The 13,074-nt window shown below is 47.2% G+C and overlaps 1 protein-coding gene across 8 annotated transcripts in view; it reads left to right on the top strand.

Moving 5' to 3' along the window:
- KANSL3 (KAT8 regulatory NSL complex subunit 3) overlaps positions 1–13,074 on the top strand; it is a 596,819-nt gene that overhangs the window by 178,866 nt on the left and 404,879 nt on the right. For all 8 annotated transcript variants that reach the window (XM_085634440.1, XM_085634436.1, XM_085634437.1 and 5 more), the window contains exons 4-5: positions 7,954–8,044; positions 8,587–8,772. In XM_085634440.1, the coding sequence (XP_085490566.1) occupies positions 7,954–8,044; positions 8,587–8,772 (277 nt within the window). The remainder of the gene's footprint in view (positions 1–7,953; positions 8,045–8,586; positions 8,773–13,074) is intronic.

Below are 13,074 nucleotides of genomic sequence, written 5' to 3'. Positions count from 1 at the left end.
AATGGCAAAACAGGTGGCAACCCAAAGGCCCCCTTAACCCCACTACCAGTGGTTAGGGTTCCCTTTGAAAGGGTAGGTGTGGACATAGTGGGTCCACTTGAACCTCCCACAGTATCAGGGAACAAATTCATTCTAGTAGTACTGGATCATGCCACTAGGTACCCTGAGGCAATTCCCCTTAGGACTACTACAGCTCCTGCAGTAGCCAAGGCCCTCATTGGTGTCTCCACCAGGGTGGGGTTTCCTAAGGAGGTGGTTTCATACAGAGGATCAAACTTCATGTCTGCATACCTAAAACATATGTAGAAAGAGTGTGGAGTGCAGTACAAGTTTACTACACCCTATCACCCACAAACCAATGGTCATGTTGAAAGGTGTAACAAAACATTGAAGGGCATGATTATGGGGCTCCCTGAAAAGCTCAAGAGGAGATGGGATGTCCTGTTACCATGCTTGCTTTTTGCCTACAGAGAGGTGCCTCAGAAGGGAGTAGGGTTTTCCCTCTTTGAACTTCTGTTTGCCCATCCTGTTAGGGGACCACTCTGTCTTGTTAAAGAGTGTTGGGAGAAGCCGCTCCAAGAACCCAAACAAATTATTGAGGACTATGTGCAAGACCTAAGGTCCAGAGTGGCAGAGTACATGGAAAAAGCTTCCAAAAGTCTTGAGGCCAGCCAGGAGATCCAGAAGAACTGGTATGACCAAAAAGCTGCACTGGTGGAATCCCAACCAGGACAAAAGTTGTGGGTTTTGGAGCCTGTGGCACCAAGGGCCCTCCAGGACAAATGGAGTGGCCCATACCTCATCTTAGAGAAGTAAAGCGAGGTCACTCACTTGTTCGACCTGGGCACAAGCAGGACCCCCTAACGTGTGATCCATGTGAACCACTTTAAACATTTTCATGACCGGTTTGACCACGCCATGCTGATGGTGACTGATGAGGATCAGGAGACAGAGAGTCTTGCAACAGTATGTCTAAACTCTTTTTCTTAACCCCATGTCCAACAAAGTGGTGTACCCACGATGTGGACACTGATGACCGTGTACCTGTCAAGAATTGGATCTATCGACAGTCTGATCAAGTTAAGAAGAGCATCAGAGCTGAAGTCACCAAGATGCTGTAGCTAGGGGTTATTGAACCCTCGGAGAGCCCCTGGGCCAGCCCAGTGGTTCTAGTCCCCAAACCTCATCCACAGGGTGGAAAGAGAGAAATGAGGTTCTGTGTGGACTATAGAGGGCTCAACTCTTGTCACCAAGACAGATGCTCACCCTATCACAAGAGCTGATGAGTGGGTGCATCCAGATTTCTAAGTACCTTTGACTTCACTGCAGGGTACTGGCAGATTGGAATGGCACCAGGAGCTAAAGAAAAGATTGCATTCGCCACACCTGATGGGCATTATCAGTTTACTGTTATTCGTTTTGGTTTAAAGAATGCCCCTGTCTCCTTCTAAAGGTTGGTGAATCAAGTTCTTGCTGGATTGGAGGCCTTTAGTGCAGCATATCTAGATGATATTGCTGTCTTTAGTGCCACCTGGCAGAATCAAAGGCTCCACCTGGGGAAGGTCTTAAAATCCCTGCAAACTGCAGGTCTAACAGGCAGTTGTGTAAGAAAGTGCCCTCTTTTTGCATGGTTGCCCCCACTTTTTGCCAAACTATTACTGTACTTTCACTGAGTGTCAACCAGGTACCCAGGTCCTATGTTCTTTCCCTAAACTGCATTGATAGAAAACCCAGTTGACACTCTTTGGCCACATGTCAGTCCCTTGTAAATGGTACCATGGGTACTAAGGGCACTGCGGCCAGGGAAGCACACTAAGGGCTGAGCACTCATTGTGCCACACTTGGAGGCCCTGTACCTTTACACACACACACTGCCATTGCAGGCTGCATGTTTTGGTGCCGAACAAAGGGAAGAGTCGACATGGCACACATCCCTGTGTGAACAAGAGTGAGTGCGATAACCTGCACACCTAAAAAATGAACAAAAGTTATCAGCAAATTCAATCAACTTTAATGTATTAACACAAAATTTCTTGAAGGCGGTGCTGCCTCTGTGAAATCTGATTAGCCCCCATCAGGTGGTGCACTGACAAAAAAACTTCAAACAGACACTGTTTGACCGCAAGGGCGCACTATTCACAAGCCCAATATGGTGCTAAACAATTTATACAATGTTTTTTTTATATACAATATTTTTTTAGAGAGACAGTAATCTTTAAGCAGTAGTTACATGCAGAAGATAATAATCCAAATGTTCTCCAAAATAAAATGGATCAGTAAATCACATTACTGAATATCAACAGATTCCTTGAAATGAACACAAACAAATATTGAAATATTGAAATCAATACTGAGTAAGCGTTGTTGGTCAAAAAAGTGAATCCATAAAACAAAATGGTGACAGTTTAACACACTGTCTTCTTCTTTATTGTCTTATGTGACTTTTCAATTCTTAATGAATTACACCAGCATCAAAAGCTTCCCAATGCATTTTGGTGCAAACACCTTCGTTAGGGGAACACTGCAAGAACACATGTAACCATCCATACGTTTCTATATATACACAAATTCACATCCCTGTGTGCCATGTCTACAACCCACTGCCCTGGCATGGTGCTGGGAGTTTGTCATTACGAAATCCACAGCACCATAATGGCTTTACTGGAAACTGGGAGGTTTGGTATCAAACTCCTCAGCACATTAAACCCACACTGATGCCAGTGTGGGATTTAATGGTAAATGCACTCAGAGATGCCCCCTGATAATTGACCTAACTCTAGCGTCCTGGCTGAGTGGCTGTTCACCAGCTGCCACCCCCAGACATGTTTCTGGACCCGTGGGTCGAGAGCCTGCTGCTCTCGGGAGGGGGGGGGGGGGAGGTTTGAAACAATGCACATCCTGGGACGAGATGCCAGGATGGGCAGGGTCCAAGAAGGGGAAGGTACGAGAAGGGGAAGCTTCAAAAGCTTGCTGCCTTTGTGAGCTACCCCAGCCATTTGCTGCTTCCAGCAACTGGCCCCCACTGTGGAAGGGATGTGTGACCACCTTTGCCAACCCCACCCCTCCAGTGGGGGAGGCGAGATGAGGCACAACTCTCAGTCCCCGCCATCTTGCAGATGGGTGGGCCCAGCCAACCAGAGAGAGGTGTATGCCCCCCTCTCACTGGACGGTGGCATAATAGGGGGTGTACCCACCCCAAGGAAGGGACCTATTGGTCCCGACCTTTTCTTACCTGTAACACCCCTAAATCTAGTATTTAGGGCAACCCCGAGCCTGGCCTCCTTAGACAAGAGCCAACCAGAAGAAGAGAAGAAGGACCAAATAAGCCATGCTGAACTAAGAAGAGGAGGACGCCCACTGACTTGGCCCCAGCCCTACCGGCCTGTCCCCACCTCGAACCTGTCTCGAGCGAAATCCTGCTGTGTCCTGCAGCCAGCAGCCCTCAAGAATCCGGAGGACCTGCCCTACCTTCCCAAACCAATACTTTTGTTTCCTTTGAGCACTGGATTTGCTCACCCACAGACTCTGGCTTAGGCCAAATTCACAAGTCTGGACCACTCTGCACCCCAAGGTCCGAGTTCGAGTGGCCCAACACCACGAAGAGGTCTCCCCGGCGATCCTGACCTGAGTTCTGGTGGTCTCTGACCTGCCTCGAATCTCCAATCGATGCCCGCAGCCTTTTTCTGGAGGATCCCTCTGACCGTCACCGGAGTTGGTAAGAAAACCTGATGCCTAAATAAACCCCAGCACTGGACATACCATGGCGTTGGATGGCCCAACCAACGGTGTCCCAGCATCTCCAGGCATCCCAACTTACCTCCAACCGGTGCTCGCCTCCAGAAGATCTTCGTCCCCAAGCCTGCAGTGTTTGTGGCAACCGAAGATTCCCTATTGAACCCAACAGGGCACCCAACACCAAACCGCCGCTGTGGGTGCACTTTGTGTGCTAAATCGTATCCCCCTTTATCCTGAGCCTAACACCGGAAGCTTTTCTCCCACAACCTTGTGGCCAGCTCGTGAGCAGCCACCAACCAGACCCTCCTACCCGCCCCCCCCATTGGATAACCTTTTCCTTAGCACTCTGCACCTGGACGCCCTAGTGCCGCTGAGGGTGGTTGAAGAGTGCATCATTGACCCTGGGAGAACCCTGGTGCCAACCCCAAAATACCAACTCCTACAACAAAGTAGTTACCTGTAAACAGATAACTTCTCTTCCTTCCATTGGATTGCATTTACTGCTTTTCTTTGAAAAATCTTTTAAGTGTGGAGTTGGTTTGTATGAAAACTTGAAAAACTGCAAATATACAAAACCTTAATTACTTACATTTTGTTGAGGAGATGTCCCAGTGTGATATGAAGGCATATCACACTGTTTGGCAAAAGTAACTTAAAAAGAAAACCACTAAGTAATGTTCACAGTAATCTGTAAAGGTACTAAAAAGTAAGTTTGAACTGTTTACTTATCTGTAACTCAACCAACTGGCATTTGAACTGTAATTCACTGCATAAAAACTTGCAAATAATTATTTCACTTACCTGCACCAGGTTTGGTTTGGTTCTAGAAATAAAATAACTAAATAATATTTTTTATACAAACAAATTGGTCTGAGTTCAGTCTTTGAGTGTGTGACATCATTGAGTGTGTACAGCAAGTGCTTAATACCACCCTCTGATGAAGCCATACTGATCGCTCATACTACCACAAATAGAGAGTAAGGTGCTATCTACTTTTACCTCTACCTACCTTTGGGGTTCCACTGGATTCTGTGCACACTATACCTCATTTTGGTATGGTATATACAGAGCGAGCTTCCTACAGGAGAAGAAAGAGGAGCAATCCTCTAAGATGGAATCCATGGAGAACATAAAAGAATAAATAGTTTTAAAATGGGTAACCCATTTCTCTTCAGTAATATTGGACCCCAAACCAGAAGTCAAGGCTTCAGTTAGCTTGGGCCTTTTGATGATTTTCCCAAAACAATCTTTTATCTTTGAGTTGGATGACTGCCATCAAACCATCCCAGGTATCTTGCTTTATAGCTTGCTTTCTGTTCCTAATGGCTATTCTATGGCATGCCACTACTTTAGCCTTTTCCCTAGGGACAGATGCCAAAGCATCACTAAGGTGATTATTTGCTGACCTACCGTCTCCATCAACCCACCCTGGTTCTGTGTTTCCCCTAGTTTTCACTTGGCTAAGAAGGCTTTGTTTGATCTGTTCATTCAGAAAGCCAAAAGCCGTAGGTATAACATCACTAGACCTGGGTTTCCACCAATTAATGATCTAATATTAAGGATAAATTAGTTTTGACCAGCAGAGCAAGGAATTGAGAATAATCGATGACCCACCACCTAAGCCTCAGTCCTTGGTCGTGAGGGCAAACAGCCACGGTAGTAGGCCTAACAGAGTGTTCAACATAACCAAATAAGACTAGGGTGGCCTTAATGGGGTATGATCACTAAATGCTCTAGCCAGGACAGAGATTGTTTCCTTAGTATTACACATAGATGGTGGGACGCAAATTTAATCAATAATAGAGCCTGGCCCCGCCCTGTAAAGGTGAAGATTGACGAATCCCTATTTCCTCTAATTTCCATTTCGCTATCTAACCCATCTTCAAATAAAAATGTAAGCAGCTTTCCACCCCTACGGAATATAACCACCAGAGCACTAGTCTCCCACAGCCCAAGAAAAGGCTCCCGCACAGTGGCGTTTAATCCTAATTTGGCATTAAAATCATCCCCTATTGGTGTGTTACAATTATACAAAATGTGTAAAACCCTTTTTCTTAAGCACTGCACCACAAAAAAACAAATCCTCTAAGTTACAAGAGGAGTCTTTAGTACCCACAACATTGTAAAAGTTAATGAGACAAAAGTTAAAAGAACAAGGGAGAACCACTCACAATGCCTGCAGTCCCGGATGTGTGATGTGAACTGGATATATCCTAAATGTACATGTCGAGCGAACCAAAATTGCCAGGCCCCCACTGGCCCTTCCCCTCTGTAACGTCTGTGTAGGCACACTGAATCACTGGAAACCTTCCCAAGCGGGGACATTCTGGCAGCAAGTCTCTTACAGGAGAATAAGATCAAAACCAGTTATATAGTCAGTCCAGTGTACATCATCTATTTTAGAGGTTATCCCAGGCACATTTCAACAGGTCAGATGAATTCTCCCATTAGAACGACTCCTTCCGGGAAATATGATGACTTTGCATTTGGATATAGAGGACCCCCACTTTGGGGCCCCCATGGAAGCCCCACACAGACTAAAAATTTCAGATTGAGACCCAATATCAACTAGCGAATCAAACGTCACTGGATCCTGGGAAGAAATCCGTCTTTTGAGTGGACAGTCATAACAGCTGTTCCCAAAAACGTTCATTCTAGCTCGTTACGATCTTCTAAGGGTGAGAATCTATTATAGTAGGGGATACTCAAATCAACCCTCTGCAGGACCATTTTAGGGTTATTGTACATAATGGCAGATTACCACCAGGATTCAGGTGCCTTAAAAAAAATTGCGGTGAAACGTTTATAGTACTGTTAACAAGTTGTTTTTGATGATACATAAGATATGCTTACCGATAGAGGAGTATCTAAAATTAATAATAGCACTCCCCAGACACAGTTTTCTCTAAAGGGCCAATCCAGCCTACATGCCTCACTATCATAATATTGTAGTAGTCCTTCAGGGAAAACTGGAACGGCCAACTAACCAATGAGAAACTTTGTTTTTGAGTTGTTCAAAGCTCTCTGTTTGAGGGTCATCCAGTTTAAGTACATTCCCCAAAACTCTACCACAGAAGGACAACACTCTGGCGGTAAATTGACATAAGAGGCATTTTTGTGACCAGAAGGAAAAACCAAGGTAGTTCTAAGGATGTTGCAGTCCTGGCTACACCTACACCCATTTGGAGGCTCACCCGCAGGGATGTGAATCGAGGTCTTATTAGTGGGAATTTCCAGGAGCTGGCTCTGTAACAGATACAGGGGAGCCCGAGGCGTCCCTGGCTTCAGTGGACGGAGGCATAGAGAGGACTATCAAGGGCACAACAGCAAAAGCCTTAGATTCCAAAGAGGCAACCTGACTCTCGCAGTCTCCAGAAAGCTTGATCTTATCAAGTCTAACAGTCGGAGTAGCCAAGCAGTTTTTCAAGGTGTCAGCAAAGTGTGTCAAAAGAGGTGCCCAGGCAGTCACACTCAAGGGATCCGAGGGTGGCACCACCCAAAGCCATAGGGGGGGGAAGGGGCATTTGGATCAGCCTTCCTTGTGACTAAATTTGTTACCTATCCTGATCGGACGCATTTCCCAAGAGGAGATTTGGGAGGGGTCAGCTAAATCCAAACACAAGCGTCTCTCTCCCAAATCTATCTCCTTGGTTATAACCCCCCGGCCCTAGCTAAAAAGTAAACAATAGTTGCACAATTAGTATTCAAGGGGGGGGGGGGTGTTAGTGATTGCAGCTTTCATCTTCCCCATCTCACTGACCAGAGACACTTCACTAAGTAATTAAGAAGTTGAAAGGCCAAAATAAAAATCAGTCTTACTTTCAGATTGTTACCCTCGCGTAGGTCAAAGAGAAGGGGCCCAGCCCAGCTTCGCACAGCCAAGGAGCGCAGACAGGCCCGGTCCTCACCCAAGCAATCTGCCATGCACGACCCGCACTGTGAGAGTGCTGGCATCCTCCTAAGCGCCTACCTGACGCTTGCTGAGTGGGATTGTAGCCTTCCTGCTCCTGGGATTGCTCGAAATTGTAGTCCTGACCCGCTTGTGGGCTAAATTAACTTCCAGCCTTTGATCGATTATATAACTAGAAGATATGCTATGGAGAACTCTGCACCCTCTACTCATATAGCTTACTATTCACTGTTTAATGTGTTAATAACTTTGGGACTCTGCAAAAATACATAACTTTTTTTTTTATTTTTAAATTTCTTTCTCATTAGGTCGGGATGGACTGTGTCTCAAAACAAGTTGTTCAACAAGCTCCTGAAAGCACTTCAGTCAGACCGACTTGCTCGTCTGGCTAATGATGGGGTGAGAAGTTATCTGCTTTCCTGTATCCGTCATCCAGAAGTACAGAGGAGCAAATCTACTGATTACTAACTTCTTCTTTTCCCTCATCATTCCAACCTTGTATTCCCTCTCCATGTTTTTCATTATGCTATCATCTGTCACAAGCCACACCACTTATGTCTCCCATTGGCCAACCTTTATTATTTCATGTCTGCGTGTCTTGTCATCTTTTTGGTTGATTCCAGTGTTGAAGTTTTGTCCGTTCTCCTCATTCTAACTGTTAAAATGATGCACCTTTTGATCTCTTTATTTATCCAGTATTGATTGCTTTCTGGGTGCATCCTTTGTGAAGTCTGTTAATTTCTCTTGAATCATAACGTATTCATTTCCAACACCCATCTTCCATATCCTTTGAGGGTCTCCACTTATGTCTATTTCCTCTTCTTAAAACTGCCATGTATCCTCTGGCCCATTGCTCCTTTTGTTGCCTCCTAACTCCCGGTAGCCCACGTCTTCATGTATCCCATCTTAATCTCCATCTTCTTGCATGTCCCTTCTTTTAGGCCTCTAATGAGCCAGTACTGAGGAGGATTGCGGTCGATAAATGTGCCAGGCGGGTACGGCAGTCACTCGCCAGTGTGAATTGGGACATCAAGCTGCTACAGTGGCTTCATGCCGTTTTGGTGGAGACTCTCAGCCTGCCCATGCTTGCAGCCTACTTGGATGCGTTGCAGACACTGAAAGGGAAGGTAAGAGTTCCATGACAGGAGTAGTAGGAACAGTTTAAAATATTATCCTTTCACACAGGTCTACTGTCTTGTTTTTCTGTATTTTATACTTCTAGCTCAGTTTGATGGTCTGTCTATGAGTGTACCGAGATCTTCCAGAGATACTGTGCTTGTCTGCAAGATAAGCAGAGGTGCTGGTCTTAATAGCTTTGTATATTATACAGCTGGTTTTGAAGGTGGGGAGAGCCAGCAATGGGAACCAAGGGAGTTCATTCAGGATAGGGATGATACGACCATATTTTTTGATGCCTTGGATGAGACGTGCTGGCATGTTGATTGCCCTAAGGAGGGTCCACTGTGGAGTCAGGGAGGCCAAGAAGTAGGTCATTACCTTCATCAAGATACAAGAGAACGAGAACTTGAATAGCTGTTCTAAATGTGCTTTTTGTAAGAAAAGGTTTGACTGTATGAGAGAGTTGGGAGCAGGCCATCTATGTTTTTTTGGCAATGTATTACTTGAGGATGGGGTTGGTGTCAAGCGTGAATCCAAGTAACTTGGCATTCGATGAAAGTTGGGGTTTGAAATACTCGGGGTTCATGTCAGATTTACACTGACTCTTGTTTACTGTTCTTGGAAAATAACTAGAATTCCGTCTTATTTGGGTTGAGCTTCAGGTAGGTGCATGGCATCCAGGACTGGCTGATGCGCAAGCAGTGTTGGAAGCCTGAAGAAGAGACTTTCAAGTAGAGTAGTGTATCATTGGCATATTGGTGAATCCTGATGCTGTTATCTGGGAGGAGAGAACTAAGCATCTCCATGTAAATGTTAAGGATGACAGGTGAATCCACTTGTGATAAGAATCTTTTGTGACCTGGAGATGCCTATGTGAACAAAATGGTGTTGGTTGGAAAAGTAGGAGGAGAACCAGTGTGTTAGACCTGTCAGCCCTTTGGGTGGTCCCTCCTCATCATTATTTATTTTGTCCCACTTCTGCCTCAAACCCTGTTATAATTTTTTCCTTTTTGGGAACCACCAGACTTGTTAGTGTTGATGCAGGGTCAGGGAGCCATTTTCCTTACCCCTGGAACTTCTGTCTGAGGGCCTGAGACACAAAATGGTGGCCATCCATTGTCACCTGTGACATAACCAAAACTCACTGGAGGTTTCTAGAACCTCCTGGAACAATCTAGAATCCTGTGATGGTGGGAGGCAGTTTAGAATGTTGGGAGGCCATCTCAGAGTGGCAGTTGGCATCTGACTGGAGAGGAGAGAGGACAGAGATAGAAGGAGGTCGGAGTAAGGCAGCAGAGGTGGAAACCAGTGTTTGGAGTGGGGTCCAGAAACCCACCCTTGATGCTAGTCCCTACTGACCAAGCCCAGCCTAAAGCCCTGTGTGGGACCAAGACCAGAAGAACCATCTTAAGGATCTGAACATTTGGAACAGGCCTTAAAGAGGAAGAACAGCAAGCTCCTGACCTGTTCAGCGGTGTCCTCCTGAAGTCCTGACGTCGAGAAGCCTGGAGACCTGGGGCCTGAGGTAGAGAAGCGGCGCTGACAGAAAGCAGTCGTCGTACCCGGAGCCGTCAGAGGTCGAGTGAGGGCGCCGACGGAGGTCGTGGAGAGGCGCCGGAGGTCGAGTAGGGAGTCACCCGAGGTCGAGGTGAGGCGTCGACGGGGAAGTGAAGTCCGCCCACCAGAGTCGCCGGAAACTGAGGTGAAGCGCGCCGGAGGTCGGGAGTGGAGATCGCACTCCGGAGACACCCGGAAGCGGGGAGACCGTGTCCCTGCGACGCCGGAAGGCGACATCAAGTCGAGGCCGCCCCGCGACATCGAGTCGAGACCGCCCAGCGGCATCGAGTCGAGGCCGCCCAGCGACATCGATCCGGAGCCGCCTCACGGCGTCGACACGGCGCCGAGTGGAGTCGATCGTCGAGGAAGGGACAGTAAGTGGTCCAGGGGGCGTCTGAGGCCCCGTGGAGCCCTAAAGACCATCCTAGGGGTTAGAGGGGTGTTAGGACCAGCCTGGGAGTGCCAGGGGTGAACTGAGACTGGTACAGTGACCTCCGTAAAGGGCTGTGTAGTTTGGAGGGCCAGATCTTTAGGTTACCCTTGTTCTGCCTCAGCTTAAGCCCCAGCCTTGACCAATCTAGGTGGGACACCCCCATGCCATCCAAATGACCACAAGCTGTGTATGGGCAAAGTAAGACCAAGTGGCCTCATGAAAGTGATCTGATCTGTAATTGTCATTGATTGCTTTACCTTAATTATTGAAGGTGCTTTATTTATTGTCTTCCACTAATTTATTCTTGCACTTTATTTATTGTCTGACTGTATTTATTTGCCGTCTGTATTTATTGCACCTCTATTTATTCTTTGCTTAATGATGACCTGAACCTATTTGTTGAAATTCCGAAGTAGCATTGTTTATTTGACCTGCTCTTTTGAAGGAAAATCCTATTGTATTGTATTTATGATGTGAAGGCTGCAACTAAGAGAAAATAAGATAAAGACATATATATTTTCATCTTGACTTCCATAATTTTTACGGTGTAGTGTCGTTTTTGGAACGGATGAACGCATTGTTATTGTGAGGGTGTGACGTACGCTTAACACGGTGCCTGACCCCCAACCGCTCGAGCCAAGCTACCACTGTGCTGGGAACCTGGTGACCGCTAACCCGGTTGCCCGGTTTCCAACATAAAATTGGTGTTCAGTGGTGGGATAGAGCTGTGCTTGCGTCTACTCGACAATAACTTTGGGTAGTCCATAGGCCTACACCGGGAGTTTTCTCCAAGCGGACTTCCTAATTTTGAGTTTTGTTTTTTTCCAAATTTACTTCTGGTGGTGGGAGGAGGTATTACAAAAGGTACCCCCCCTGCATAGCTTCTGTAAGCAACTGTCTTCTATCCTGAGTGGGCAAAATGGAGTTTGTGTTGGAGGATGTGGAAACTTACACTGTGGTCCAACTCAGAGAGTTTTGTCAGCGAGAGGGGGTGTTTTGTCCCCAAGGTGCAAAGAAGGGTGAGCTCCAGACCAGCTTGAGGGCTTGGGGGGAGGCACGACGAGAAAGTAAGGTTGAGAAGGAGGACAGGGATGGAGAGACTGACAGCGAGGGGGCTGGTTTGTACCAACCTGAGGTGGGGAACCTATTAGCGGGGCCCAGAACACTTTCATGGAAGGGCAGCAGTGTCTCTAGCAGCGGCTTATCAGAAGCAGAATTAACTGACCGGAGGGAGAAAAGACAGCTCACATGGGAGTTGGCGAAGCTGGAGAAAGAAAAGGAGGAACGGAGGATGGCTCACGAGTTGAGGCTCAGGGAGATAGATCTCCAGATCCTACGGGTCGGGGCACACACCGTTCCTAATGGTGGCAGCGAAGACAGAGAAATCACCAGGGAACCCAAACCCTATCTGTCAAAAGACATAGTAGCCAGCTATAGTGCGGGAGATGACATCGCCAAGTGGCTAGCGGCCTATGAGGTCTCTTTAAGAGCCCATGGGGTTCCAGAGAAATATTGGGGAGGGGGATTGTATAAATACATGCCTCCAGCTGGCAGGGATACATTATTGGCCCTGGAGCAGGATGAGCAGACCCACTACCCCACCATGAAAGTGGCGCTCGTGAGGAAGTTTGGACTAACACCCGAGAAGTACAGACAGAAGTTCCGGGGTAGCCACAAACTGGGCACACAGAATTGGGTGGATTTCCTGGACTATGCAAAGAAGGCATTAGAGGGTTGGATACAGGGCAGCGAAGTGAGGGACTACGAGGGGTTGTTTGATTTGATGTTGAAGGAACACCTGCTCGAAAAATGTTTCCCTGAACTGCTTCAACACCTGGTGGATAGCAAGCTGACCAATCCCCGGAAGCTTGCTGAGGAGGCAGACATTTGGGCTAGTACCCGGGTGTCCACAAGGGGGACTGGAGGGGACTCTCAAAAGACCGGACAGGGCGCCCCCCAGAAGAAAGAGGGAGGGGAAAAGAAAACGGAGTTCTCTAAAGGCCCCCAAAATAGTTTCGAAGGGAACGGGATTCACCCCTAGGGCTAACCCACCCAGAAACCCTAATCCTGGCCAGAGTCAGCAGCCAAGGGTTGTCCATTGCTTCGAGTGCGGTGGTGTCGGACACTATAAGGGAGATGTGAAGTGCCCGAAAAGACCACCCCCTCCCATCGGAGGAAAGGCCCCCGGAGTAGCTAGTGTAGTGCTCGGGGAGGAGATGCCTTTAGATAAGGGAAGGGAGTGGGCGGGTGTCACTTTAGTGTCCCTGGGAGAACGGGAGATGGTTCCTAAGATCCAGGTGCCCGCAAATACCACAAAGTA

This window comes from Triturus cristatus, chromosome 11 (genome assembly GCF_964204655.1).
Source record: "Triturus cristatus chromosome 11, aTriCri1.1, whole genome shotgun sequence".
NCBI classification, from domain to species: Eukaryota; Metazoa; Chordata; class Amphibia; order Caudata; family Salamandridae; genus Triturus; species Triturus cristatus.
Note: the sequence above shows the minus strand (reverse complement) of the source record. Positions and strands in the feature narration are given on the sequence as shown.